Source organism: Daldinia caldariorum (assembly GCF_022478825.1).
Source record: "Daldinia caldariorum strain CBS 122874 unplaced genomic scaffold F4812scaffold_4, whole genome shotgun sequence".
Taxonomy (NCBI): domain Eukaryota; kingdom Fungi; phylum Ascomycota; class Sordariomycetes; order Xylariales; family Hypoxylaceae; genus Daldinia; species Daldinia caldariorum.
Genome location: NW_025953040.1, coordinates 956,101 through 983,228, shown reverse-complemented (window position 1 = coordinate 983,228; position 27,128 = coordinate 956,101). Strand labels below are relative to the sequence as shown.

At 47.0% G+C, this 27,128-nt stretch overlaps 9 protein-coding genes across 9 annotated transcripts; 4 read left to right on the top strand and 5 right to left on the bottom strand.

The window, feature by feature from the left end:
- Positions 1-163: 163 nt before the first annotated feature.
- F4812DRAFT_420802 (P-loop containing nucleoside triphosphate hydrolase protein) lies at positions 164-3,283 on the bottom strand. Its single transcript, XM_047933485.1, has 3 exons — positions 2,543-3,283; positions 1,821-2,458; positions 164-1,755 (listed from the first exon to the last, which is right to left on the bottom strand). Exons 1-3 carry the CDS (start codon positions 2,760-2,762, stop codon positions 571-573), a joined length of 2,043 nt encoding a protein of 680 aa, XP_047792221.1. The 5' UTR covers positions 2,763-3,283; the 3' UTR covers positions 164-570.
- Positions 3,284-3,435: 152 nt separating this feature from the next.
- On the top strand, positions 3,436-5,001 carry F4812DRAFT_469937 (uncharacterized protein; the record flags this gene model as incomplete). The annotated part of the gene is made up of 4 exons (XM_047938925.1): positions 3,436-3,668; positions 3,736-4,451; positions 4,515-4,627; positions 4,686-5,001. Exons 1-4 carry the CDS (start codon positions 3,587-3,589, stop codon positions 4,999-5,001), a joined length of 1,227 nt encoding a protein of 408 aa, XP_047792220.1. The 5' UTR covers positions 3,436-3,586.
- On the bottom strand, positions 4,837-7,514 carry F4812DRAFT_306307 (Arylsulphatase). The gene is made up of 3 exons (XM_047931279.1): positions 6,737-7,514; positions 6,530-6,687; positions 4,837-6,475 (listed from the first exon to the last, which is right to left on the bottom strand). Exons 1-3 carry the CDS (start codon positions 7,086-7,088, stop codon positions 5,174-5,176), a joined length of 1,812 nt encoding a protein of 603 aa, XP_047792219.1. The 5' UTR covers positions 7,089-7,514; the 3' UTR covers positions 4,837-5,173.
- Positions 7,515-7,941: 427 nt separating this feature from the next.
- On the top strand, positions 7,942-10,879 carry F4812DRAFT_469933 (MFS general substrate transporter; the record flags this gene model as incomplete). Its single annotated transcript, XM_047938924.1, has 9 exons — positions 7,942-8,121; positions 8,182-8,237; positions 8,290-8,480; positions 8,527-8,744; positions 8,820-8,993; positions 9,052-9,278; positions 9,333-9,469; positions 9,545-9,724; positions 9,803-10,879. 9 exons carry the CDS (start codon positions 7,942-7,944, stop codon positions 10,129-10,131), a joined length of 1,692 nt encoding a protein of 563 aa, XP_047792218.1. The 3' UTR covers positions 10,132-10,879.
- Positions 10,145-11,457, bottom strand: F4812DRAFT_457303 (hemolysin-III channel protein-like protein Izh2; the record flags this gene model as incomplete). The annotated part of the gene is made up of 4 exons (XM_047937148.1): positions 10,145-10,324; positions 10,387-10,783; positions 10,844-11,009; positions 11,295-11,457. 4 exons carry the CDS (start codon positions 11,455-11,457, stop codon positions 10,145-10,147), a joined length of 906 nt encoding a protein of 301 aa, XP_047792217.1.
- A 1,071-nt stretch (positions 11,458-12,528) lies between these two features.
- F4812DRAFT_450291 (phospholipid-translocating P-type ATPase) lies at positions 12,529-17,051 on the bottom strand (the record flags this gene model as incomplete). Its single annotated transcript, XM_047936077.1, has 2 exons — positions 12,529-13,090; positions 13,171-17,051. The coding sequence occupies 2 exons, from the start codon at positions 17,049-17,051 to the stop codon at positions 12,529-12,531; spliced, it is 4,443 nt and encodes a 1,480-aa protein (XP_047792216.1).
- A 4,351-nt stretch (positions 17,052-21,402) lies between these two features.
- On the bottom strand, positions 21,403-23,527 carry F4812DRAFT_306205 (homeobox-domain-containing protein). Its single transcript, XM_047931278.1, has 3 exons — positions 22,994-23,527; positions 22,727-22,932; positions 21,403-22,676 (listed from the first exon to the last, which is right to left on the bottom strand). Exons 1-3 carry the CDS (start codon positions 23,359-23,361, stop codon positions 21,418-21,420), a joined length of 1,833 nt encoding a protein of 610 aa, XP_047792215.1. The 5' UTR covers positions 23,362-23,527; the 3' UTR covers positions 21,403-21,417.
- A 1,383-nt stretch (positions 23,528-24,910) lies between these two features.
- Positions 24,911-25,576, top strand: F4812DRAFT_420773 (uncharacterized protein; the record flags this gene model as incomplete). The annotated part of the gene is made up of 2 exons (XM_047933484.1): positions 24,911-24,933; positions 25,017-25,576. A coding segment is annotated over exon 2 (257 nt), but the record flags the coding sequence as incomplete, so codon positions are not given.
- An 825-nt stretch (positions 25,577-26,401) lies between these two features.
- On the top strand, positions 26,402-26,890 carry F4812DRAFT_420770 (uncharacterized protein). The gene is made up of 2 exons (XM_047933483.1): positions 26,402-26,569; positions 26,671-26,890. Exons 1-2 carry the CDS (start codon positions 26,488-26,490, stop codon positions 26,835-26,837), a joined length of 249 nt encoding a protein of 82 aa, XP_047792213.1. The 5' UTR covers positions 26,402-26,487; the 3' UTR covers positions 26,838-26,890.
- Positions 26,891-27,128: the final 238 nt, after the last annotated feature.

Below are 27,128 nucleotides of genomic sequence, written 5' to 3'. Positions count from 1 at the left end.
TCCCCCCCCCCCTCCCCCCCCCCCGCCCCCCCCCCCCCCCCCCGCGCCCCCCCCCCCCCCCCCCCCCCCCCCCCCCCCCCCCCCCCCCCCCCCCCAACTTGGAGTGAAACATACCCAATTGGGAACGCATTTTCGGTTAATCATTCATAATTACTAATATATCCATCGTTCTTGGTGTCTAAAACTCCACCGCTCTGCTTATTCTTTCATCCCAAAGTTTAAGTACCTCATACCCAAATGAGTCACGTTACCAAGAGGATCTGGAACATCTCTGCTACCAAACGCCAGTTATAGCCATGTACCTGATTGAATGTCAAGGATCGTACATACAGTCTATTCTGCTAATCTAGTAATGCCTGAATTTATGTTCTCTTACAAGGGAGCTTACTACCCCTTAAATAGCCAATGAACCTCTATCCCTGGCAGAAAGCCATTCATGGATAGGTACCTTAGTTTCCCACCGAATCCATTAGTAGGAAGTGGACTTATTTCGACGATGCTACACTGCAAGCCAAGCCTGCCAGTTACCCTTGATCATGGAAGGGAGATGATTTGATCTGTATCGTTTACCTAAACACCTTTCCAGGGCTCACTCGATGCTCTCCGCTGGTTACTTGGGGAACTTGCTTCTTCAAGCTGCGGGAAACGCGCTCTGGAGATAGGTAGTGGATTCCCACTCGGGGGCCTCAGGGACAAGATACGATTCTTCGCGAGGAGACACAGCGTATCTTTCGATACCTTCCGACCGCTGTCTTCGCTCCCCAGCGCAAGGATCTGGACACTTTTGACAAGGCCCTCGATCTCGTGTCCGTTCAGATCGAATTTCGATAGCTCGTAGAGAAGCTCGTCTGTATTCTCGGAACTGCATATGGAGCTATCCTCCCCCGCGTTCTCGATGGAGCTCTGCCAGATTTGGCGACGCATCTGGGCGGTGAGGGGGCCGAAGGCTAGGAAGAGATCAATTTGGAAGGCTGGGTCAATGCTGCTGGCTTCTCTGGCAGTGAGGAGTAGGATACCTGTGAATCTTTCCAGTGCTTGAAGTAGAGCGGCCGCTTGTTGCTGCTCTTCGGGGTTGTTTTTCTGGGTATTAAGGAGCATGTCCGCCTCTGTCAGGAGGAGAATACCATTCAGCAGGTGGCAGCGATCCACCGCCTGTTTCAAGTCCGCCTCTGAATCGCAGTGACTATTCTGGTAGTCGGAGACACATATGGAATATACGGGAAGCCTTACTTTTTCGGCGACCGCCTTAGCTGCGAACTTCTTCCCGACTCCCGGAGGCCCGAGCATGAGGCAAGTAAAACGGCGATCCTTTTTCCCGTTAAGGTCGCCTAGCACCGAGTCCCTAGACAAGAGCTTCCCTTTAACGAAGTTTAGCAGTACTTCTCTCTCGTGTCTGGGCAAAAGGAGTTTCTCGAAGGCGTGGTCGTCCCAAATTAGCTCCCTCACGTTATCGATCAAAATCTTGCACCATGTTTTTGTTTGGAAATCAAAAACTCGAAGCCAAGGATGTATCAAGAGTCGCTGCTCATCAGTCAAGGGACGCCGTTCCTCTTTTCTCATAGATGGATATGTTGGCACCACATCAGTCGCAGGAGGAGTTGGCGAAGACTCTAGTATGGTTTGGGACCCATCAACCATTTGCTCTATGCTATCTGCTTGGTCTTCTTCGTCATCGTGGAGTGGTCGTAATTTAGGCTTATCGGATAATCTGCCGTGATAGTACGCAAGTGCGTCAATACAAACCCTTGACCCAGGCTTTATGAAGAACATAGGTAAGCAATTGAGTTTGATTGATATATAGGAGGTAGTATAAGACTCACGGGTTGTAGTCGCCAATTCTTACAGGTATTATCCCATATCCAGCATCCATCGCAACAGGCAACGATTTTGTAGCCTCGGAGTTGCTCAAACTTACGGCCCTTCTCGATCAGTGCTGCTCTCAGCCCGGGCTCATCTTCTGCATATGAGAGTGGGAACATATCTAATCCTGTGACTCGGCAATAACCCTTGAATTTTTCGATTTCGAAAAAATATTTTCTGTAGCCGCATTCATCGCCGTTCCAATCCACATGCTCTACATCAATTGTCCAACATCCAGTGGTTCCCGGTGAGGAATCTCGTTTGCTGCATTTGGTTACACGAGAGACAACATAGACGTCCCATTCCCTACTCACGACTAGGGAACCAGGGGCATACAGGCACCATATACTTTCATAGTCAATATTACCGGTCGCCTTAATCCTAACGGATGGAGAAAGCGGATGGTTGATGATTGAGTTTAGAACGTAGCGTAGCACAAAGAATGCGTGCTCGGTAGTGGGGTCGGCTTTAGCTTCAGCAGCATATCCTTCCAGCTCGTCCCAACGGTGCACTAGTGGTTGAAAAGGTGGGAAGAAAGTCGAGCGACAGGTATTCAGTACGGTAAGGCCTGGATATCCATCCAGAACATCGCGGAGGACTATAATAATAGGTAATCGCAATTAGCTTCGTGATTCCAAATGAGGCCACGTCAAGTATACGGTAGTGAGGTTGGTATGCTCACTCTTTCTCATTAGCGGGTCATGGATGCTAATGGAATGGGTTTCCCAAAAGCCCCTTTCCATGCTCAGGCGATGAGAAATAGGAATATCTGAGGCTTCGTATACCTCCAAGTCCCCTGCAATGATGGCGGATTCACTCCATTGTTCCTGATAATATCTGCGAACCATCTCTTGAGGATAACCCGGCTGAAGAATCTCAGATAACTCCAAGGTACCTTCCATGTCTGCGCTATGTTCACTGTAATCTTCGTGTTGAGGGTCGAACTTGATGCAGTTGATTTTACTAGATGGTGTATTTTATTTCGGGCAAGTAGGAAGATCACTTTACGATGAGGTATTTTATATTAACAGATTTGCCAGGCAGCCGCAATATCCTATGATTGCCTAAGTATCTAGCCTTAGTTGTCGAAGTTGGTTGTTAGAAAGTAAGACGAGCAAGTGGATGGATGCATTGCCGATGAGACGGCATGGAGAAGACTCAACAAAGACAAGGTAAGAAGCAGAACATAGAGGATTCCATAGTTAACATAGAATATGGGTTCACTGCCTAGTTGTTGAATGTGATATGGTGGAGCGTTCAACTGTCAACATATCCCACTGCTTGTAGATTCTAGAATGCTTGTCTTTTACGTTGTTTATGCCGCCGAACAAGAGCCAGATAATGAATAATAGATTCGGCAGCCACTGCTTTTTCCCCCCATGGTTACCTGGACCTAACGTAGAATGGGTGTTTTACATAGAATAATCCTGGTAATGGTGTAGGCTTGCCGTCGTATTCCAACACCAACCAGACACCGGAATTAAGTGGAGATAAAATCTGGAGATGCTGACAAATTAATCATCAAAAAAGGGGGAGATCATAGAAGGAAGCTGTGAGTGGTAATACCACTCATAGGTCAGATAGACAATTGTGCTATCAACAAATACACTTTTGGCTCAGCGGTTTGTATCTGTCAGAAGCCTACCTCTAACCTAACCTAATTTATTCATTCAACTACTTGATCCTATCGTCAACCCGTTAGATACCTGGTATTTTCACCTGGATCATGTCAGTTAACGCTACAACTCTAGATACAACTCTAGATACAATACGCTTCTGCAACTTATGCAACAAGCCGATATCTACAGGTTAGCCGATTTCTCCTTTTTAACTCCGATAGGAATACGGGACTGACCATATACCATATACCCCTAGAATCTGCTTACAAGCGTCACGTTGCCTATTGCCGCAGAACTCAGGATCGCCCCAAGAAGCGACGTCGCTCTTGTAGGGAATGCCACTCTGCAAAAGCAAAATGTAGTTTCGAGACCGAGTGCGCGCGATGCAAAGCTAGAGGTCTAGATTGTGTCTACGAGGCACCTCACACTCCTTCTGGTGTCGTTAGCACTAACACAAGCAGCTGGTGCCATAGTGTATCTGGCTCATCCGGTGATTACAGCAATGTGCCATACAATTCGCTCACATACCCTTTTGGCTCATCCACGAGCCTTGAGTTGCCTGCCACATCGCCTCGGTCCTTAACCGAGCTTCGCGCTGACCCCATTGCTAGACATAGTGCCAAATTCATCTTAGAGACCATGCGAGGGCTACCCCTTACGATGCTCGATAGAGAGAGCTTCTCGTGGTATTGTCACGGCTACTGGTTTCTGCCGGAGCTCCCTCGTGATATTGCGAAATGCTCAGCCATAGCAAACTTATACAACAAGCGCCAAGGTTCCGAGAAAGAATCCGTATGGTCTATGATAGATGAGGAAAATCGAGAGCTTCTCCGCATTCTACCGTCATGCCCGTTCAATGATCTCGCTACGTCGATGCGCGCGCAGATTATATACATGCTCATGTATGCTTTAGATAATAATGTCTCATCGGAAGTTCCTGAAATTCGTCTGCAGATGCTTATGACGTTTAACGTATGTTTTTTTTCTTCGTGGTCTACAAATTCGACGCATGCTTATTAATGCTAACTTCGATAGTTTTATGGGCAAAGGGCCAGTGGGTTTGATGCGATGGTATGGTTCCCTGTCAGCGACCTCGACAACCCGGATGTGGCATGGGAAGACTGGGTTTATATCGAGTCACGTCGAAGGTACGTTGACCTCACCACACTCCCAGATATGCCTTAGCGTTTCCTTACTATAATATAGGTGTGCTCTCACTTGGTTCCTCTTGAGTCGTGTAATAGATCTTAAATTTGGCGTCATGTGTCCCACCATTAGCAATTACCGTGCACTCCCGCTTCCTTGCTCCCAGTCACTCTGGAGTGCTAAGACACGGTCTGAGTGGGAAAACGCTCGCATATCCCATCTTAAGCAGTATAAGTCCTCTTTACGGACCTTTGGAGATCTAATAGACGCTCGGTTGAGTCCCGATAACTCAGAACGCGGCCGGGACCTGAATAGATGGTACGCCAACTGCGACAAGCTGGGACTTCTTCTCGCACTGGCCACCACTATGGTATAAACAGGGCGGTATCATTTGAAGTATAGGTATACTTCTCACATTTCATATGCCCCGTACCTAGTCTATATACCTAGGAGTGCAATTCGGAAACACTCAAGAATAAACCATCCGTTAGACAAAATCAACGTTGGCTGTTTTACAGGATTCATCCTCATATCACTCTACCAAGGAACTAAGTCCATTCATGCCAGTTCGGATCAAGACCGCCGATGACATTCCCATCTTCAAACTGCGGCCCCTCTGCATCAAGTATGAAACCCATTTCACACCTGTCAAACTCGATTTTCCTTGCCTTATCTTCATAGAAGGCGTCGAATCGCGGGGAAAGCGCGTCTCTCAGGCTGGCCACGTTACCAGCCGGGTGAAGTGCCTTCCACGGATGGATGCAGGCCTCTGCTTTACACGACTTCAAGACGAACAGCAGCGAGTCCAGCCTGGCGACTACCTTGTCGAGAGGCGCTCCAGCTATGATCTCGGGAGCTTTCTCGTCCGGGTGCAGGAGATTGGCCATTTGCCCCGGGTCCGTTGTCAGGTCGTGTAGCTCTCGCTCGTTGTTGCACCACACCTGATAATGTAGATTGTACGTCTTGCCGATGACGCGAAGAGCTTTGTACGTGTTGTTCATGTGTAGTCTCGGATATGAATCGAGCACCTGACCTTCATTCGAGGCGAATCCCCAGTGTTCTATCGAAGCATGTTCATGGCGTGTTTCCCTAGCTTCCTCAAGCCCTTCCTTGGTGAGCGGGATAGCGAGTCCGTCGAAATCGTCTCTTATAGGAGCGCCTGCTATTTGCAGAAAGGTAGGCGCCAAATCAGTATGGGTGGTTACAATGTCGCTAGTCACGTTATTCGGAACCCCAGGTCCCCGAATAATAAGCGGGATGTTGACGTCTTCTTCGAAGCTGCACTGCTTGGCAGGTTGCATTCGATGCTGGCCAATGTGATAACCATTATCCGTAGAGTAGACTATATACGTGTTATCCAGAATTTTGAGGTCGTCTAGGCGCCGGACGAGTGAGTCTACGATTTCATCAACGCTTTGGAGGGTTCGGAGTCTTTGGAGGTAAAAATGGTCGTTATAGCCAACTGTTTCCTGGCTCTGCTTTGGTAGCTTCCGAATCCAACTAGCACCTGATGGTTTATCCGGGTTGAAGTTCTCAGTACGTGGGACTTTGACACCTTCAAATAGTTTTGCATGTCTCTCGGCTGGTACTGGAGGCGAGAACTCGACCGTTTCTAGGTCACCATGACCACCATGCTTGAAATTCGGAGACCATATGTTCGCATGAGGACTTACTGGCGCGACACCAAGGAAGAATGGCTTCCCCGTTTCGAATGCTTCGTCCAGTAATCCTAGTGCTTTCGATGCAAGAACGTCAACACTATGTTGCCCTTCAAAACTCACTGGCGCGTCTCGGTTCCTCTGATACGTGCTGTTCATATACCAATATGTAAATGGATCCAATAGAAAGTCCTGTTCATAGTTTAGTACAAGGCCTAACTATAGCACTGGACCATCGAAACTTACGGAAGCGGTCCAGCCAGCAGCGTGAGGTGAATGATAGTTATCGACCGAGTGCGCGTTGAAGAGCTTTCCGGTATAATACGTTTCATAGCCTGACTCCTGGAGCCATATTGGTAGATACTTGTCGTTCAACCCCTGGCTAACAAATTTAGGGTAACCACCTAAAAAACATTTAGAAGTATTTATATCTTCATGTTAAGTTTCTCATACCATATGGCGGGACAACATTGGTGACATTCGTGTTGTGGGCATTTTTACCAGTGAATATAGTCGTTCGAGAGGGACAGCAAAGCGCGGTCGTGCAGAAATGTCTCTTGTAGAAGGTTCCATGCTCGATGAGATGTTTTTTCAAGAACGGCATATAGTCAATTGAGTTCAAATGTAAGTCTTGGTCATCTGTAAGGATGAAGACAATATTAGGTCGTGATTGTGTTTGCTGCCCAGACCAGCCATCTGAGAGCACAAGTGGCTTTTGGTCAGTTGGCTCAAACGCTGCTGTCCCATAGGCCCAGTAGGATAACCATAGTCCCTCAAAAAGAAGAGGCGGATACGAGATTTTCATGATTATGTTGCCCGAGCACTCTGTATCAAGTCCCTAAGTGATGAAGATGACCAGAATCCTAGTGCTATTAATGATATTAAGTATAAAAGGGGTAATTTACTAGTAACTAAGGTAATCTACTAGTAACTAACCGAACAGACCCCTTTTTTTCGTCTACCAAATCAATTTCTCTATTTAATGCCGGAAAAATCGAAATCGGTAATGGTAAGTCGAAATACATCATAACTAGATCATCCAATATTGCTAGATTCATCATGGCCCTGCCATGTAGCCCCTCCTTTAGGACTGTCGTATCAACGAACATGGAAATACATAAGAGGTAACCAACCTGCAGGTATTTGCCTCTCTGCCGGATCTTACCCCGCATTCTCACTCTGAGCACATAAGGTAGGATGCTGACTGCGAATCTGCGATACACGGCTAGACATGCGTCTAGCCCCCAAGATAGGTAGCTTGAAAGGCTTCTTTCAAGACAATAATAGCGAACATTTGCTGGGCACCTGTCGTAAGTAAGGGCTTCTTATCTGGCTTGTCGTTGAAGTCGGCGAGTTGAATGCGCTGGGCCCCTTTTCGAGGATTTTACAAATCCAACTACCTTTGACATTGAAGACTCTGACACTTCTGTCGGCTCTTAGAACGGCATAGCCTCGGCTCTAGACAGGGTAACGGAAGCTCTGATGTCTGTCTCCGAGCTGTGTTACCCAGTTGAATGACAACGTTGTAATGGGAGTCTTGGAGTACATATGAAAATGAAGGTAGTTCTTAATGAGAATGCAATATCGGCGTGCCCTAATGTCACGTCTTACATTGACTCTTTCACTCATTACGCCCAATTTTTATTCTCGAGTCTATCATGGCCACTGTGCTACCAACTGAGATATCCGAGAAAGCAGCCTTAGCTGATGATGCTGAACTTGGACCCAATGAAGAGCGCATAGCAGAGGCAGTTCCTCCGTTGGGAAAGCCCGAGACGACAAGAAGGTTTTGGTTCCAGAAGTCTAAGCATTACGACCTTGGCGATATTGCAACTCAGGTAGGTACCTAATATTAATGACGCTCAGCAATAAGTCACCACGAATACTAATAGTAGCAGCCAAGTGTTTATGACAATCCAGATGTCGCAGCCCAGTATAAGCCTCGAGATAACTGGTATTAAGAATTTCCCCTCCTTTGAATAGAACCTTCCCTTAATACGATATAGGGAGAACTTACATCGATTTGACCCGAGAGCGCGATGGACATGGGAAGAGGAAAATAAAGTTGTTCGAAAGATCGATTGGCGCATCATGGCCTGGACGGCGATGATGTTTACGGCAATGGAATTGGATAGAGCTAATCTGGCGCAATCGTTGACTGACAACTTTCTCAACGATCTCAACCTGAGCACAAATGGTAAATTGCCCCTCCATGGATCATTTCACAGCTAATATTGTCAAAGACTATAACTTGGGAAATACACTTTACGCGCTGTTCTTCTTAGCTGGGGAATTTCCAGCACAGCTATTAGCAAAATGGCTCGGACCGGATCGATGGGTCCCATCCCAGATTATACTCTTTTCAGCCGTGTCCGCGTCCCAGTTTGCGCTTAATGGCCGCGCGTCGTTTTTGACCTGTCGTGCTTTGCTGGCTATCCTGCAAGGTGGCTTTATTCCGGAGGTATGTTACCTACCTACTCCTCATCTCCGAGGTACAAGTACGTACTTCTACTGAATAACTTCGCCGAGTACCTAGTGCGTTCTTTACCTCTCGTACTTTTATAAGCATCACGAACTTACCATCCGCCTGGGATTCTTTTGGAGCGGCATGTTCATAGCCGATATCCTTGCCGCCGTCATTGCGTTTGGTTTACTTCATATGCGTGGCGTGGAGGGTCGCTCGGGCTGGCGATGGCTTTTCTTGATTGAGGTAAGGCTAAGCGACACTGGATGGGAACCAAAGTTACAGGTAGCTAATGCGTATTAAGGGGCTTATCACTGGGACCGTCGGGCTCTTGTCTTTTGTTATGATGCCGCCAGGCCCAACCCAGACGGCGAGTTGGTCACGAGGAAAGGAAGGCTGGTTCACACCTCGTGAGGAAACTATCATGGTAAATCGAATTATAAGAGATGATCCGAGTAAAGGCGGCATGCATAACAGAGAGCCGGTTACTCCTAAACTACTATGGAAGAGCTTGACAGATGTTGACCTCTGGTAAGATCACAAAAACTTGGTACCTAGATTGAGAACTCTATTAACGCCGATTAGGCCACTTTACGGCATTGGCCTTACTTTCAACATCCCAACCTTTTCGCCGCAGCAATATCTTAGTCTTTCCTTACGAGGTCTCGGCTTTGATACATTCCAAACTAATCTCTTATCTATACCATACCTAGTCCTCAAGAGTACCTAGCCTAACCTAATACACACCTTTTCAGTACTCTTTGGAAGTAGTCAGACTCAGCTAATATGTGGCACAGTCTTCAATATGATGGCCTTAGCTACACTAGCAGAGTACACGGGGCAACTTGCTGCATGCGCATCAATCTTCCAATTCTGGTGCCTGCCTTTCCTGATCTACTTACGCGTCGTCGACACGACACAAACGTCAAAATGGTTGACATGGGCTATGATTTCATTATTGCTAGCAGCGCCCCTTGGTACTTGCCCCCTGGTCACCTAGCCCCTTTTAGAGTGTGATAGCATGTACTCATCCACTATAGGTCACCCGGTGCAAGTGGGATGGGTATCCCGAAACTCAAATAGCGTCCGTTCACGAACGATAGCGACGGCGTTATATAATATGTTCCTCCAAGCAGGGGTAATCATCTCTTCGAACATCTACCGCGCAGACGATGCACCTCTGTATAGGAGAGGTAATAGTATATTGATCGGTATATTGTGTCTTAATTTAGTGCTCTACGGACTCACGAAGGGATATTATGTCTGGCGGAACCGCGTGAGGGATCAGAAATGGAACGCTATGACTTCTGAGGAAAAGCTGGTCTATCTTGCCGACCACCCAGATGCCGGGAACAAGAGGCTCGACTTCAGACTGGCCTCATAGTCGCAAGGCTATCCTATTCCAAGTGTAGATAAGACTTGTCGCCAATGCATATTTGGGGATTTTGGTGGCGAAGGTCAAACGCCTGCAGCATAGCCTTCGCAAACGCAAGGGCAGCCGACACCGCCATGACATGCATGATCTGGTGGCTCGCACCAAATATGTCAAATACACGAGGATACCACTTCTCTGGGAACTGCATTTCTGTCAACTACCTATCGTCTTTAGGTAGGTATGAATGTATGAATTCGTACTGACCTTAGCAGCATATACTACTACGCCCGTGCTATTGAACAGAGTAGTCGCCGCGATCCAATTAAGTCCCACCCGACGACTCTGCTCCTCGAACCCGTGTTTGAACAGCCCAATTAAATTCGGAGCGACGACCGCGCAAAACCCAAATGTAGCGAACAGTATGGCGCGCGCATGCCCTGTTTGTGCAGAGCCTATTGACGGGTGAAACGTCGCATACGAACACAGCCCAGCCAGAACAGTGTTGAAAGTCCAGTAGGCAATCCTGTCGCCAAGGTCGCAGGGCATGCTGTAGTAAATCAAAGCTATATTCGCTCCCCATATCAGTAATATTATGCCTTGATAATCCAGCTTGACCCCAAACGAGTACGCGGCTTCGCTATGACACATGAACGTGTGAAACCTGTACTCCAGTTAGACTTCTCCGGTCATCCCACGATACCGATGTAGCGAGGGGACGAACATAGTCGAAAGCGTAAAGCAGACAGCGACCCCTAGAAAATATATACTGCAGACTATGATATCGGCCGGAGTAGCTACTTTATACCGTGGCGGGATCTCGGTCCTGAAGACGTAAAGGGGTAACGCTAGGAAAATAAGTGCGCCGACTACGTGGGTAAAAATGTTAACTGTCGCTCGTCAGTAAAGACACGAGCATCCAATAAGCCATTCCGACGGACCGGTCTCATTATGTAGATATGACCAGCTACGCAAGCATGACCACAACGAAGCACGGACTGGTCGATATCCGGTTCGCAAGTGCTCGCAACCGCGCCTAGGTAGTTTAGCACAAGTAAGTAGTGCGCCCCCTATACCTCCGGGGCAAGTGTCTTACTGTTTCCAAGCAGCTGTATGGGTAGTCGAGTCAATAAAGCGAGTTAAACTACATTTTGGTCTATGCGACGAAAACTTACGGAGATGTTCCCATTCCAGAAGTCGTACAAGTTTCTCTTCCCGCTGTTCGTCAACCGTAGACGGGCGATGCTCCTGCGTGAACCCCCTACTCTGCTGAGGTTTACGAGCTCCCGAAGCTGTTAGGGGAACGGCGTCGTGGCCCGTAGCCTTCTGCATTGCCATTCCTCCCCCCCTCACGTACTCTATTCCTGTCAAAATGCTAGAAACCCCAATACAGGTAACTAACAGTATAGGTAAGGTAGGTACCTTTAAAGTGTATGGAAAATGAGCTAGAGAAAAAGATTATAAGAAAAATAATAGATGGATGGTATGTAGGTAGAGTATACTATGCATAGCATACCTGGCGATGCAACCCCTAACGTAGACCCCTGTTCAGACTGAAATAACCCTAGACGAGCTCACCGGTGACTTTTAATATTGCTAGTTGTCCTTTTATCCTAAGTAAAAGTCTTGATAAAGTGAGGTACCTCCTAACGCATTCACTAGCAACCCTCGGCGTACCAGCTCTTCTCCGATAAGAGTTCGTCAATAGACGTATGGTATCTCCTCAACACAACCAACAGTCACCCAAAATCCCATCAAGTTTTCAAATCCCGTTTCCTATTCCATACCGCTCAAAGCTTAGCGCCCATATGTGGGTTGTAATTCCCAACCAAATTCACATGTCGTGGCGAGCCCCTCCGTTCGAAGGATTAGAGAGCCGAGTATGAACCCCTGTCGATCCACATATTCGACGGTATCGTAGGTATATTTTACGAGCGATCGGAGCTGACGCCCAAAATTCCCCTGGACTAGAGTTTATATCTCAATACACCGTAGGTTCGGATCTAGTAAGCACTACTTGCATTAACTCCGAGTTTATTATGCTCGGGGCCTACCCGTCATAGTCTCGAAGACCCCTCATCATCCAAGAAGTCGTTGTATAGAAACAAGTCTATAACAGTCTATACAAGGCATACAATATAGCGGAAGGGAATACTAACAGTAAATCTTCTGTGTATTTAATACATGTAGCCCGTGCCCATATCGCTTCCAAGGGTATCTAAGTGTAAGCCAAAATCCCGGCCCATGATCCCGTTTGCAGTCCATACTTTAGGTACGCTGTAATGCTAAAAACCCCTTTCCTTTTTAGCCCGAAACACCAGCTAGCCCAATCCAAGAAAAAACAGCCTTATAGCGCTTGTCTGCCACTCCTTCGGGGCAGGAAAATAATACCTAACAGGTCGTTTCTAATCATGCAGTCTGTACTCGTTTCTTTTTATGAATCGCCAGTCCATGCTCGCCAGCGCCACGTGGGAATCTTTGGCCCCGTTTGGCCGAGCTGGATGGCGTAAATAAACCATAGAGTTTGTTCCTGTTCGGTGAGCCTTCACTCTCGATTGGAGTTAGAGGTCGTCCCTGATCTGAATTCTCATCAATGTTACTGTCTCGACCTTCGAGGTCTCCCGAAAGAGACGCGGCGCGACCCTCCTCAACTGCGTACTCTTTCAAAACCCCAGAAACCCCTCCCTCACGCTCGATCTCTTGCCAGAGATGCTGGTCCCGCGGGAAGTAAATCCGTTGCAGTGCTGTAAGGCCCAGCTCGAACGCAACCACGGCTACTATCGCCGCACCTGCCGCCGTCCACCAACCCAATTTATTTCCGAACTCATTCACAAAGGCGCCTCGGACAACGTACGGACCAAATTTCGAAGGATGGATGGCCGATATGAGGAAGTTCCAAACGAACCAACCTATAACAGAAAGGAAAAATCCAACAAAAGTGATCACCGTCTTGTAATGGCATTCCAAGATTCTGTTCTCGACTCATTAGAAATGAAACCCACCTAACAAAGACAGAAGAGAAAGAAATAAAGGGAAAGGCTAGCAACTTACAGGATTTTGATGTTGATCAATACTACAGCGGCGGTGAAGGCTAGCTGTCCAAGCGGGAAAAGCGAGTTATTCTCGGTAAATAGAATATCCTTAAAGTAACCCCAGACCATCATATAGATGACGACCGTGTCGACTGCACCAGTAAACATCCACGCCAAGTACTCCTTAAAATTGAATGCTTCACTCCGCTGACCGAACGAATAGAGCTCGGGAACGGCAAGTAGGGTTTCGGCCTTGAGATCTTTCTCGAACATACCGAGTAGTATAACAGGTAGAGATGTGAAGAGTGCATTAAACACAGTCAAACTCCACGACTCATAGATCGAGGTGCCTGTATAACCATTCCAGTGCTGATATTGGGCCTGGACAATGTAGAATACCAACTCTTTCCAGAACGTTGCCAGTATATATTTTGCCGTGCGCAGATACATCCACCGACCGTGGACGAGGAGAAGCCTTTGAAGAAATCTGAATTGGGCAATGGAATAATCAGCTACGCGAGCGGCCTGGAGGCCTTCGCGACCAGATATACCTATGCCAACATGAGAGGCTTGGATCATGGCAATGTCGTTTGATCCGTCTCCTATCGCTAATGTCAACGAAGACGGCACTGTTTCTCGAATGCATTGCACCAGCCCGGCTTTTTGAGACGGCGAGGCTCGGCAGCAAATAACAGAATCCATCCGAACAGCGAGATCGTAAAACATTATTTTCAATGTTTCATCATTCTCAATCTTGCCAAGGGTATTTCCATCCACGACTAATACAGAATGAGCTACCATGCCACGACCGACATCAACCAACGTCGAAGTTATCTTCTCCTGCCAGTTGCCCACGGTAGCATCGATGATATAAATTTCGGAAAAGGGCTTGGCCAGCGTTGCAGAATGCGCAATATTGATCGCCGTCTCGCGTTTGTCCCCAGTCAGCATCCAAACTTTGATGTTTGCCCTACGGAGCTTCTCGATCGTTTCAGGGACCCCTTGCTGCAGTTTATCTTCGATGGCAGAAACGCCAGCAAGACTGAAATCCTTCTCGATGAGTTCAGCGGCGCTCTCAATGCGTTTTTGTCTATCCACTAGACTCGTGGCAGCGGCTCGGTAGATATTCTTCCACTCTTCATACTCTCCATCGCTGATATACCGATAGGCAAAGAGAAGCGTCCTTAGACCCTCCGAGGCGAATTCGCCTATATGCTGGAAACATCGCTCAAAGATAGCGCCATCATCCGAGGCTAGAAACTCGTCGACAACTCCATCGTAATCATCGTTGCTCCCCGCAACTAATCTAGTGGACAGAGCTATAGATGCGCGAGGAGTACCAGCATCCATATCATAGATCGGCGCTTCCTCCAGCTCCAACGTCTCACGCCTCGTATACCATGTGTCAAAATCATCTGAAACAGCTGAGCGGCGACTAGCTTCAACAGATTTGCGTTTATTACCCTTTCGAAAGATACTGTTGCGCTTATTTATACTCAAGCTATTCCTAGGGCTATACGTCCCACTTAAGCGGCTCATAGCCCTTTCGGCCTCCATACTTTTCCGTATACTAGCCCGGCGCTCCACAGCAGACGCCTTTTGTTTCGCCAGGAACGCATTTCTCAGCCGATCGATGATGATGTTATCGGCGCCTTTACAGAAGACACAAATCTTGTTGCCCGGCATGCGTATGATGATCGACATTCGCTTCCGTTTGCTGCTAAATTCAATCACATCCAGCACCTCATACGTCTCGGTAAGAAGCTCTCCCTCGGGGTTCTGATATTGGAGCTTGATAGAGTGTGCTGCACGATCAATGAGAAGGTAACCTAGATCCCGAGCCGCCTGTACTAAAGCAAGCTCATCGGGAGAAACGGCTTGGAAAGCGATTTCACCGTCCTCTTTAACTTCTGGTAAGCATGTGTGGCAAAGTGCCACGCAAAGGAGAAAATGCCGGGCCTTCTTCGAAAAGTTTGTATTGGGGTTCCGTTGGATATAGCTGAGCAAGGTTTCCGTCTTTGGAATTGGAGAATTCCCTGCCTGATCTTTTGACGTCGAAGCGGAACCAGAAGGGTCCTGGTTGTTAATCAGCGGAGCCTCGATACGTTCATCCCTGTTAGGAATCGCATTCGTATCCGTTTCGCCTTTGGTATGTTGGTTGGGACTCTTAACCTTGCCCTGAGATACTTTCGTTTCGTACTCTTGCTGATCCCGCTTAAGGTCCATATCATGCAACCAAGCTGTTCCTGCAACGCTGAGTTTCCGAAACCGCATCTTGTTTTCTGTCAATGTCCCAGTCTTATCAGAAAAGATATAATTGACCTGACCGAGATTTTCCAAGATGGTGGTCGTATTTACAACCATAGGCGTATCAGTTTCAGGATCGTACATCTCAACGTCGCCTAGCAGGTAAAATTGCCCAACTTTGATAATCTCAAGACTTACGTAGAGGGATAGGGGGATGAGGGTGTTGAAAGCAATAATGAAACCAAACCAAATTTGTTCAAAAGGCACATCGGCACCATGAAGATACGGAGCATGACGCTCGTAGTCGTCTTGCCATAGATAGTAGCCACCCATACAGCCAATAGTAAGGGCTAGGACGACCAAAACCAGAAGAAGCACGATGCGATTAAGTAAATCCTGCATCTTCGGGGCTTTTGCGCGGACATCCTTGTTCGCGTTCATCCGTATCTTGCATTCCTCTCCTGTATTTATAACCAACCCGATCATTTCATCAGTATTGCGTAGAATCGAACCTCGATATACAACATCGTTGGTCGTGAGCGGTCGAGTTTCACCGTTGACGGTAACACGACCCTCGAAATTATAAAGGTCGGCATTTGGGTCTTCGGACACGACTTCAGCTTCACAATTCTTCAAATTTTCAATTGTGTCGCACTGCTGAGCAAGCAACGAGCAGGCATGTTTACTCTTGAGGTTCGTCTCGCCGTCAAGCGCCATGGTTTCAATATACGCCGCTCCATTATGCCCCGTCGCGTGAAGGATAATGATATCCGCAGGTACACTATCGTCTCGTCGCAGCCGGACAATATCACCTACTCGAATATCCTGCCACTGAATAGTAGCCCACGGGGATTTTTCGCGACCCTCGCCCATATCTTGCAATTCCGCCATTCCCTCTTCTTCTTGTTCCTTACTACGTTTTCTGATCAAGCTTACCAAGCGGTTCCTACTCAACTTCTTTTCGACTGTGCCATCGGGATCGAGGACCCACGCAGGGGCTAAGTTCTCCGTCTTATCCAATACGTACCTCCTATAATCATCAAACCCTTCCTTCGCCATGCTGATAGAGACGAAAATGAGTAAAGGTATAAGGGTAGTATACGAACCCGTCGTACTCAAACCTGGTATCAGTTGCAACACAGCGATGACCAAGAAATAAAAGTTGGCTAGCTTGCTGAACTGGAAATATAATTGTTTCGGCACGAAAGACCACTTGGTATACCGACTAGAACGGATGAAATTCGAAACGTAGTGGCTACCACTTCGCTCGTCAATCAACGGCACCTTGCGGGCAGCGCCGGCCCTAATCGGTATATGGCGACCATCTAGACTCGGTGGGAGAGGCTTCTGCCGTAGGAGCCCCTCGATAATCCATTTTTGATATTGGTTGTTAAAGAAGTTTTCAAACTTGGCTCGCGGTCCTCGCGCTCGTTTTCGTTGCCTATTAACCCAGGCCCGATAATTGTTGAGCTGAAAAGCATTGTGGCTAATATCGTCTCCACCATCCTGACTCCTCGTGTCGCTGTCCTTCAAACCTTTCCGCTTTTCTCTTTCCGCCGGGGAATCAAGAATATAATCCACATGCCGTCCTTCGTCACGGGTACCAGCCGATTTCGACGAGGCAGGGGTTTGGGAAGAGTCGTTGGGGTCCATTTGTAGGTTGGGAGGAGGATGAATGGAAGCATCTATTCTAGGGCGCTCTTCGTCTTCGGGGATATCCTCAGAAAATCGCACACGACTTGTCGAGTTATCGGTATTCGTTCGTCTCGGTCGCCAGCTATTATGGGCTTGCCGCTCGTCTACGGCCCGAGAGTTTTCGGTCCTAAGGCTAGAACGTAGGGAAAAGTAACGCTGCGATGGCGTCTCAGCATCGTCGGAGGAGCCATTGTAGTTCGACATGGTCTCGGGCAAGTCGTATCATGCAATCCGAGCCACAGGCCAAGGCATGCCCAGACCTGCCAGGTACAATACAATTCAGGTGATTTTTAACAGCGGTGATTCGTCCCACAGCAATATAGCCAACTAAGACTTAGCCCCTCGGATCGTGGACTCATCCACAAGTTATAATTGGGCGGATATATACAAAGGGCCTATCAGTTCTGTCGTAGATTTCATAGGAATAGGCAAAATGGAAAGGTAGAAGAAAGTGGGCGAACGTCTAGGCGCCGCAGATAAAAGAAACAAGTCGGCGGTTCTATAATTGCCTAAGATAAAGCAATGGAGGGGGGGGGGGTTGAGGGTCGCTTGGACGATTATGCAGACGCAGGACAAGTAATATGAAATACGAAGTAATGGAACAGCTTTTCGAATGGAATTGGGGAAGTGAATGGGGTGAGAGGTAAAACCAGAACTAAAACAAGGAAACAAAGTGGGATGTGTCATACGCTACTTTGCCCGCTATATCTGTCAGTTTGATACCTGGATCGCACTTGTAAGTTGTTGAATAATGAATTGTATTATACCCCATAGCATAGCCGCAAAGTCTAACGAAAGCCTCTAGGAACGCGGAGCCACGAATCTAGCGTTAGGTACCTCTTATAGGTATTGTATTGTGTTGTATTGTATTGTACCTATTGTACTACCTATATTTAGGTAATACATACATCTACTTTACGTGTAAGTCAGGTACTACCACGTGTGCTACCTATAGATTTTAGGTATGTTAGGTACCCACCTCATCCGCGGGCTCCGAGGCCGAACCGGGGGAAGAAGTGATCAACATAATACTCGATACAATATGCATTGACGAAGAGCAATCACTTACACTCCTCTTGGTTGAAGATCAACTATTATTGGTTACTTTTGTAATCTTTGTAAAACCTTTACTTACTTACAACTTACAAGGTCCAGCCCAGTCCACGCTTTGCATTACGGAGGCCGGCAACATGTTGGAAAGGATCGAGCTGTCAAAAACAAGCCCCAACCCAGATTAAAACCCGGTCCTTCTATAAAGCTATTCCCATTAGGGGTTAAAGCGGACTTGTTATATCCTTGTCACAAAACCATAAATATTGGGGTGCCCTGCAATTACGTATTATAGAAAATCATGGCAGCCCGTTGAGGATATAGTAGCATGCAAAATTGATATGAGGTATAAATACTTTCTTTTGAGTTCTTTAGTCGCATAGCTCACTCTGATTTCAACTCGTTATCATAACACTTTGAGGTTGTCGATAGATAATGCAATGTGATATACACACTACCATGTAAGCAAAACAAACGTTCGTGTGAACGACTGCGCCACCTCCAACAGCACTTTGTAGGACACGGCGATGACGACTCATAGACGATCATCAAACGCCCGATGGAGAAGATACAAACTACCTAACCTAGCCAGCTAGTTTCCGCGTATTGGGTCCTTCGCCGCTGGACATGTTCAAAAGTGTCAACGAAATATCAGGACACAGCTACAGCCAAGACACATCGTATTTACCCCTCTTTGTAGTGTGAGGTAGGTATGTTAGGTACGTACGCGAGGCACGCAATCCACTGCGCCATGATGTACAGAGATGTATTGTACAATACGGACGTATGGACGTACGGCTGTACGGCATCATTACCGACCTTGAAGCCCAGCTCGAGTCCGATTCAACCTTCAGCCATGTAAGACAGAAATATCAAGACGGTTCTACGTCGTATTATTCTTAAACTATATGCACGGCATTATTAATCAAAAGACGTGTAATCCTTATCTGGGAACATTTATGGTAACTCCCGGATGAAGGCATATGCTGTTTACTTGTTGACGATGAACACGTTTACACGTAGAACAATCCCCATAATACCACATCATTCCAGCCTTGAATTATCTTTTTTTTTTTCTATTCAGGGGAAAAAAAAAACGCACTAAGATCCTGATGACATCATCGTTCAAGCAGCGAAAAAAAAAAAAAAACAGAAACGGCTTACTTACGGCACAGCAATCCATCATTTCCTATTAAAATAATTTTATCGTGTGTTATTAGCCTGCTATACAATCCGCAACAGGCCACCAACGGCCGTATACCTGAATTTGTCTACGAAAATGAATGATATGGGATGTTTGTTATTAGTAACATGCAATAAACCCTACTATGTAGCGATGAGTCTCGCTGGATCGATTAGGATCTCACATAAAGCTGTCGTGAAACATTGACCACTAAGGTAAAAGTGAATAATTGTGATGGGAAGCTTATATGAACGGATTCGGAGATAGAAGTCAATCCTGCGGCTTTTTTTTACATCCCTTCGCCAGTTCGTAGTTCAACCGCTTCGGGTTCTCGGCATGATTCGGAGAAAGTGGGGACACTCAAGCCACAATGAAGAGATTCGCAAAGATAATAAGAGTCTACAGGTCAACCCAATGTCATCCTTGCCCATCAGCCCAACCTCTAACCCAATTGGGTAACGATCGGGGCTGCCAAGATTTCAACATTGGGGTGAGCTTTGAGGCTCTTAATCGCTGGAAACGTGCTGTAATACTCGTTAAATACGCTGAAATTACAGCATGTAATAACCATTATATACGCTATAATTATAGCATATATTAATTACTAAACTTTAATATTTTAAAAATTAATTACTAATTAATTAATAATTGATTAGTAATTAATTAGTTTTATAAAAATTCATGAAATATATGAATATTATGTTAACTAGGGTAAGCTCAGCCCAAAGTGCGCTAAAAGTTTTTTTTTTTACTATTTCGGGTTAGAGGTTGGGCTGATGGGCAGGGATGACATTAGGTTGACCTGCGACCTGGATAATAAGAGGTAAATAAATGTTGTTTCCGGACCTCTATTCCAGAAATTTCCTCGGACCTAATTGCCGACCAGGCAAACCATCCGCGAGAAAGTAAGTAGTCGAAGCTATATTGGAGATGCTGATGTACACCGCACTGCTAGATTATAGGCTTATTTAATAATTGTAAAGAAAAGATTACTAGAACTAAAAAGTACGATGCTCATGTAAGGCGAAGCATCTGTCAGCAACCCAAACATCAAGACGGAAATACTAAGAGCCATGATAAACATAATTAGAAGTAGGCATATTTACAAAGATAATCTCAATTTGTACGCTTGCCATGTCACGGTGTGCACATACTTAGAGCGAAGAGGGATTCAAGTTGTTTCAAGAACGCAGTTAAATTCATGTTAATCTATATCCCGATGTATTAACCCCTCGCCATAAAGTCGTGACAAGGAAATACAGCAAAGAGGAAATCTCTTCATTTTCATCGAGTTCCTAAGGCTAGTCAAGCAATCCATCTTGACATGGCGTAATCAATATCCGACGACACCAGGGCTTTCACCGCAGACTTTAAGCCGTCGATATCTAATATACTACCCGCCCAGGCTATTTTCAACCCCAACATTCCGCACCCGAGGTATCAATCATCATTATACTCGGAATTGGTACATACCTACCAACCGACAACTTCTTCCAGCAGGCCAGCAAACCGCTGACCCCTAACAGACATTTAAAAATTACTATCCGCGAAACCAAGCCTCCTGGGCTTCTTCCATGTTCATCCTCTTTTGTTCGCCCTGCAGCCAGAAAAGACATCGCTTGTTTTTTTTGTTGCATAAAATGCGAAAGAATAGTAGTCTGTAAAATTTCAAAGCAGATTGTGGACAGGTTGAATTAGATCCGAGATTCCGTTATTAATCCAAGCGGGAAAAAGACCGGTTGGAGATGAAGGCAACGAGATTTCCCTTCCGGAACGAAGCAGCTGTGAAATAAAAGAGAAGGTACGACCGCTTGTACCAGACACGCATAATCAAATTCCGAAGCAATATATCGTCATGCTGAGCTCTGTGGCCGACGAAAAGGATGAAATGGGACAAGAATCGAATCAGGCCTCACACCGAACTAATGGAAGAAGGGTACTTTCGAGATGGGAATATGAAAAACCACCGAACCGCAAGAGGTATAAAGTTCCGCAACGCCGCAAGGAGAGTAAAACTAGACCAGAGGCATCAATCACGCATGATGGACACCTCAACCATTAAGACCGTCCAAATTGACTTAATGAGCTAAGTCACTGATGGTGAGAAAGGCTCTCGGGAGAAAGACTTGACGGATCGACAGTATCAAATTGCACAAGTTGGCTCATATCCAGATCAGGTTGACCAGGTTCTACAAAGCCAGGAGAATGAGGATGCATGGGAATGTTGATGGTATGCTTCGAATACATCTCATTCAAGCTGTGGCCGTCATCCGAAATAGCAGATTCCCCCATACCATACAGGTCGGCAGACGACGGCCGAGGTAGCATGGAGAGGGGAGGCGATTGCTCGACGATAGCAGGGTCGCCGTGACTAGCATAGGACAACGGAGAGACAGACTGGGGAATCTGAGGTAGCGGCGATAGGAATGCCCCGCTGTAAGGGGTATTGAAACTCGAAGCTGGCAATGGCGTGCTCTCAGGAGGCTGCGAGAAATAGTTCGAGCTTGAGTATTCCGAAGGAGCGGTAGTCGCGGCAGACAGAGGATACTGCCTCAGATCCATACCGTAGGTAGCCTGAGTATCGATGCGCAGATTAGGGTTAACATTATGAAGACCACTAGGTTGCTGGGGAATGGGCGCATAGAGGTTAGGAGTGTGCGGCGGAACTTGATTCTCGCCTGGATGTTGAATATAAAACGAAGGCATCGGGTTCTGAAACATGGAAAAATCAACTGCGGTGGGAACTGATCTACTCCGTTGCCGTTTGTGGCCTGGACCACGCATACCGGCGTGCATCGGGTGAATTCCCCATTGCGACTCTTGGTACATGCCGACATGCGGCTGGCCGAAGTTTGGTTGCGATGACGGGCGGTTCGTGGGAGATACAGGGGCAGATACAGACATGACATGGCTCATGTCGTAAGGATTAGGATTGTGTCGGTTTGTGAATGACTCAAGAGAAGCGAGTTTTGCTAGTTGGCCGCTGAGAACCTTAGGGTTGCCACCGAGATGGTGAGTGAGGCAATTCGTCGCCTGTCGATCCTCTGTAAAGTCGTCAACCTGGAAGAAGCCATTGGAGTTGGGGGACGAGTCCATGAAAAAGCTAGGGGGTCTGTTGAGTTCGATAACGATTCCGCCCATCTTAGTAGCATCGCCTTCTGGGTTCTCGAGGTAAATGTTCTTGATTGCGTTAAAACTGTATTCAATCTTGTATCCTGCTTGGTCGTTGTTGATGTAGTAAGTCATTGTGCACTTCTCGGGAGAGTAGAAGATGATTAAATCCATTGTGTTTTGGCCAACACGTGTCCACTTTCCAATGCTCAAAGACCGACAAGTCAGATGATGGATAACTACAATCGCGTTAACCAAGCTCATGTGTAGGGATTGCGAAGCGACTTACGGACTTTCCCTTGTCCACCTTGCTCGCCGCCGAGCATCATCGATCCGTACGGGAGGAGGCCGGTGCGTCCCATGTAAGGATTGCCGAGACCCTTTCCAGACTCCATGGCCTGCATGGCCAAGTACGCGCGCATCGACTCGGGGATGGAGTCAATATCTTCACCTGTCTCCAGGCTCTTCTTCGCCAAAAGCTTGATCTTGGCGCGTCTATAGAGGGATAAGTGAGAATTCAACAACAAAAAGAGAAAAAAATGGCGCTGATACATACCGGTTCTGGAACCAGATCTGAACAGACCTCTCAGTCATGTTAATTTCTTCGGCTATCCTCTCCCGAACGTTCGCAGTCGGGGTAGGATTCTTATTAAATTCCATCTCCAAGGTCGTGAGCTGATCCTGAGTCGCGCGCTGTCGCTTCTGATTCTTCTGCTGCTGCGTCAGGGTGCTCTTCCGAGGCGGCCGCCTCGAATTCGCATTGGACTGGGTGCCTGCTTGCGCCGACGAGGGCGAGGGCGATTGGCTATTCTTCGCGTCGATTGAGGTGCCGGGTGTCGACATAGCCTCTGGAGTAGAATAAGTCGGAGCTGCGACAGTTGGAGCCACAGAACCGTGCTGTTCTAATTTGATAGGACTGTCCATCTTCGGACGAGTTATTCAAAGGAGCGTTAGTGTTGCGAATAAGTTTAAGTTAAGTGTGGTCGACCTCGAAATCGTGTTTAGACGCGATATCGAATAGCTTATCACGAGCACGCTCGTAGATCGAAGTTATTATTCCAACAAGGTCTGGAAATATGTAAAAGTTGATAATAGTTAATAAGGAACGTCTGGCACGGAGCTATAGCTATAGCGCAGGGACAAATTGATACAGGTCCGTCGATGCACAATACTACTACTGGGTTGTATAGTTGGTAGCGAGGTGACTAGGGTAATGATCTTGATAGTACTTTGTAAAGTTAAGCCTAAGGAACGAAATGGACCCGAAAGGAGTGACGGTGTCCGTAATGGCTAAGACGAAAGAGAGCGTGGGTTCGAAGAAAAAAAAGGAAATAATGAATAGGGGGAGGGGAGAAAAGGCGGAAGATTCGTCGACAACGACAACGGTGACGATACAGGGAAGAAGAAGAAGATGGAGAGAAGACAGCAAAAAAAGGGAGGAGGGGAAAAGGGAAAAAAGGAGGACCGCCCAAAAAAAAAAAAGCTGTTAAGGGCGAACGCAGCACATCAACCACCCAAAGTAACAATCACTAGTATCTGGTGCTATGTGGTACTTTGAGAACTAGGACCTGCAGCAAAGCGACGGGGATCAGCCTGGCTAGTAAGGTACGACCCAGGTGCTTGAGGGGGCGGGCTTGGGGGGGAGGGTAGACCGTACAGGTACCAACCGGAGGTACCTAGTTCTAGAGAAAAGAAAAGAAAAGAAAAAAAAAAAAAAAATCTAGGTGGGACGACTACTGCAAGGTACAAATGTAACGGTAGCCACTGTGCATATACTGTACATCCGAAGTGGTGGAGGCAGTGGAGGTACGATGCGGTTTCGCGGGAGCATGCTTAGGTTGGGCAAGTGGGCTTGTTTCCTAATACGTGACGCTTGGTTAGCCCGACTTGACCCAATACAGTATGGAATGGAATGCACCTAAGCGCATTTACGCAGTTACAGATCAAGGTTCAAACAACCTATCAGACGGGATGCTATGGAGACTTTACGTCTTGAACTAACTGAACCCGTCGGTTCCTTCCACACACATACACAAACGCGCGCACACACATTTTCTCCCATTTTCTTCTCATTCCCATACCTAATTCTCGCAAAGTGTACACCGTCTTTCCGTTACCCGCGCAGAATTGGGGGAGAAACAGCCGCTTCGTTAACATTCAGCGCAAGATACAACTTATCAATCGGTCGGGAATACCTAATATTAGAACTATGGGCATACCTGTACCAGATCTAACACTGATGCTGATTCCCGCTACCCCTCTATATAAGAACATGTGTTTTTTTGTTTCTTATTTTTTTTTTCCTGATCAGGAGGAACAGATAGGTAAGTAGCTGGACTTTTTTTTTAGGAGTTGGACGATCGGAAACCCTCCAGTAAAGTGGACTTAGGTAGGTAGTGTAGATGTTAAATGGAGCGCAACGACTGAAAAGGCCCTGAAAGTCCGGTAACACGTTTGTGGGACTAACCCCTGACGATGACTTCAACTGCATGACAGGTATGTATGACAAAATCTATCTAAACAGTTACCAAGGAGTTAAGCACTGCTTCATTTGGTTGCTAATTGTTCGTCTAATGTAGTTGAGCATCGCAAGCTACTACGCCCTCAAACCCAGATATATCCTCAAACACTTTTATATGCACGCCTTATGTCACTCTTAACTTTAGGTATCCTTCCCTTTTTTCGGGATCGAAGGATTACAGGCATCCTGGATAGGCCAGACAGGGTAGTGGAGCCCCTACTAGGTTACGCATAAGACGAGGAAGAGAAACTCTTTGACTGGCGGACTATAATAAGTACGCTAACGGCTAAAAGAGCTTGGACATCCATGCTGCCATGCTGACGTGCGCCGCCACTTTGGTTTCCCTATTGATCACAGTATATGCGGGAAGGCGTTTCGAATACGATACCTACCTCCTAGGTATGCACATACGGAATATAAGCGTACTAGACACCAGAACGTGTTGCTTCTTACTTCATCTTCCTTCATCTAAAATCTCGGTGAAATTCAAGAACCATTATATGGCTACAGCTTTTCCAGCCTGTTATAGTATGAATGCGACGGGCGGTGTTAAAATGGGCTGTGCTACTAGGTAAGTAAGTTGGCTGATCGATTGTCCTCGTGCAACAAAACCCGGGTCGAATATCCAAGCCGACAACACGGGACTCGTACGACAGTTCCCCGAGTTGCTTGTCCAACGTGGGAACTTTGGCCCCCAAATCGATGGTCTCCAATTCGGTCCGGTCAATAGGGCATTTTGTTGTAGAGTTTCTTAAGAGTTCTATTACTGGTCAGTCGGGAAGGGGAATACTTGACCTCGACCCACGTACAGCCTCACGTGAATAACTAGTAAATAGTAGGCCGCGTATAATGGGATGAAGCTTACACTATAGGAAAAAGTGCCGCCCGACTGCTTCAGGTTGGAAGTTGAACGCACTGCTAAAGTGTCCTGTTTTGAACAACCTGGGCGACGATCTATCCTATCTATCCCAGCGATGGTGGGGGTTTGTTTGACGGCGTATGTCTGGGAGCCAATGAGAGGGCCCGCGCTGGTACGGTTTCTCTACGATGGGTAATACTACTATGTACTATGCAAGAAAAGGGGGTTGAGAGCCAAGAACACATCTGTTAATCGTCAGACCTGACACTGATCTGACCATCTAACCGACCAGCGCAAACGCCTGGCGCATGCCCAATGGAATGATAAACTCGACGCCTCGCCGCTCAGCATTCGTAAGAGCTACGCATTGGTGGCTATTCTTGTCTTTAACAAAATCCAGCCAAGAATATACAGTCCATAAGTTTGGGGTCTACACTACTCGATTACCGACCCTGAACCTAGCAGGATCTAATATCTAGCGCTACTAGTTGATCTTACCCCTGCATACTTTTTTCTAACAGTTTAAGACACTCACGCGGTTGACCGCGTCCGAACAGCCCGCGGCCCCTCTCTTAAGGAACCAAGTGGCTTGACTACGGAGTGGTCCACGACTTTCCCCGCCGGCGCGTCATCAGAATAGAAGAGAAATGCATCACATAGCATAGCTACTATGCAACGCCCATGGTGGCGTTTCTTCCTTCTTCTTTCTTTTTTTTCCTTTTTTTCTTCCAAAAGATCATACGAATTTGGGACTGTGTGGATATCAGTGCCTGCATTGGTGAGCCAGTAGCACGGCGGGACTGCGTGACCATCCGTCGTGTTCCTGCAGTAGCATGCAGTCAACTTCACGTACTGGTACTATTTACGCACTGTGTAGAACGCACTTTTCTCCCATTCGTCTATTCCTCTGTGGTCCGCGATTGTCCTCTCGTTGGAGAGATTTCCCCATGGCAAATAGCACCGCGTCAACAGTCCGGATTTCAATCGCTCGCGCTTAAGTTTGAAAACGAACGAACGTAAAGTTGAAATATAATTCAAGACAACCATTTCGATAAGACACAGTTGTGGTCTTTGTGCTCATTAAAAATATCACAATTTGATCTATTTTACAACGCTGCTTATTGGGGTCGGCCGTGATAAGCCGGCTTAACAGTTTTCCTTGATCCCGGATGCGCTCCGTCTCCAACGGGGCTAGTTTCCCTTACCGCTAAAAGAGGTCAAGTACATAGTAAGTCAAGTTAGGTCATAGGATAATGATCCCTTACGAATCCCTCGCGTCCTGGCTAGAAAGAACTTTGGGCCCGCCAAGCT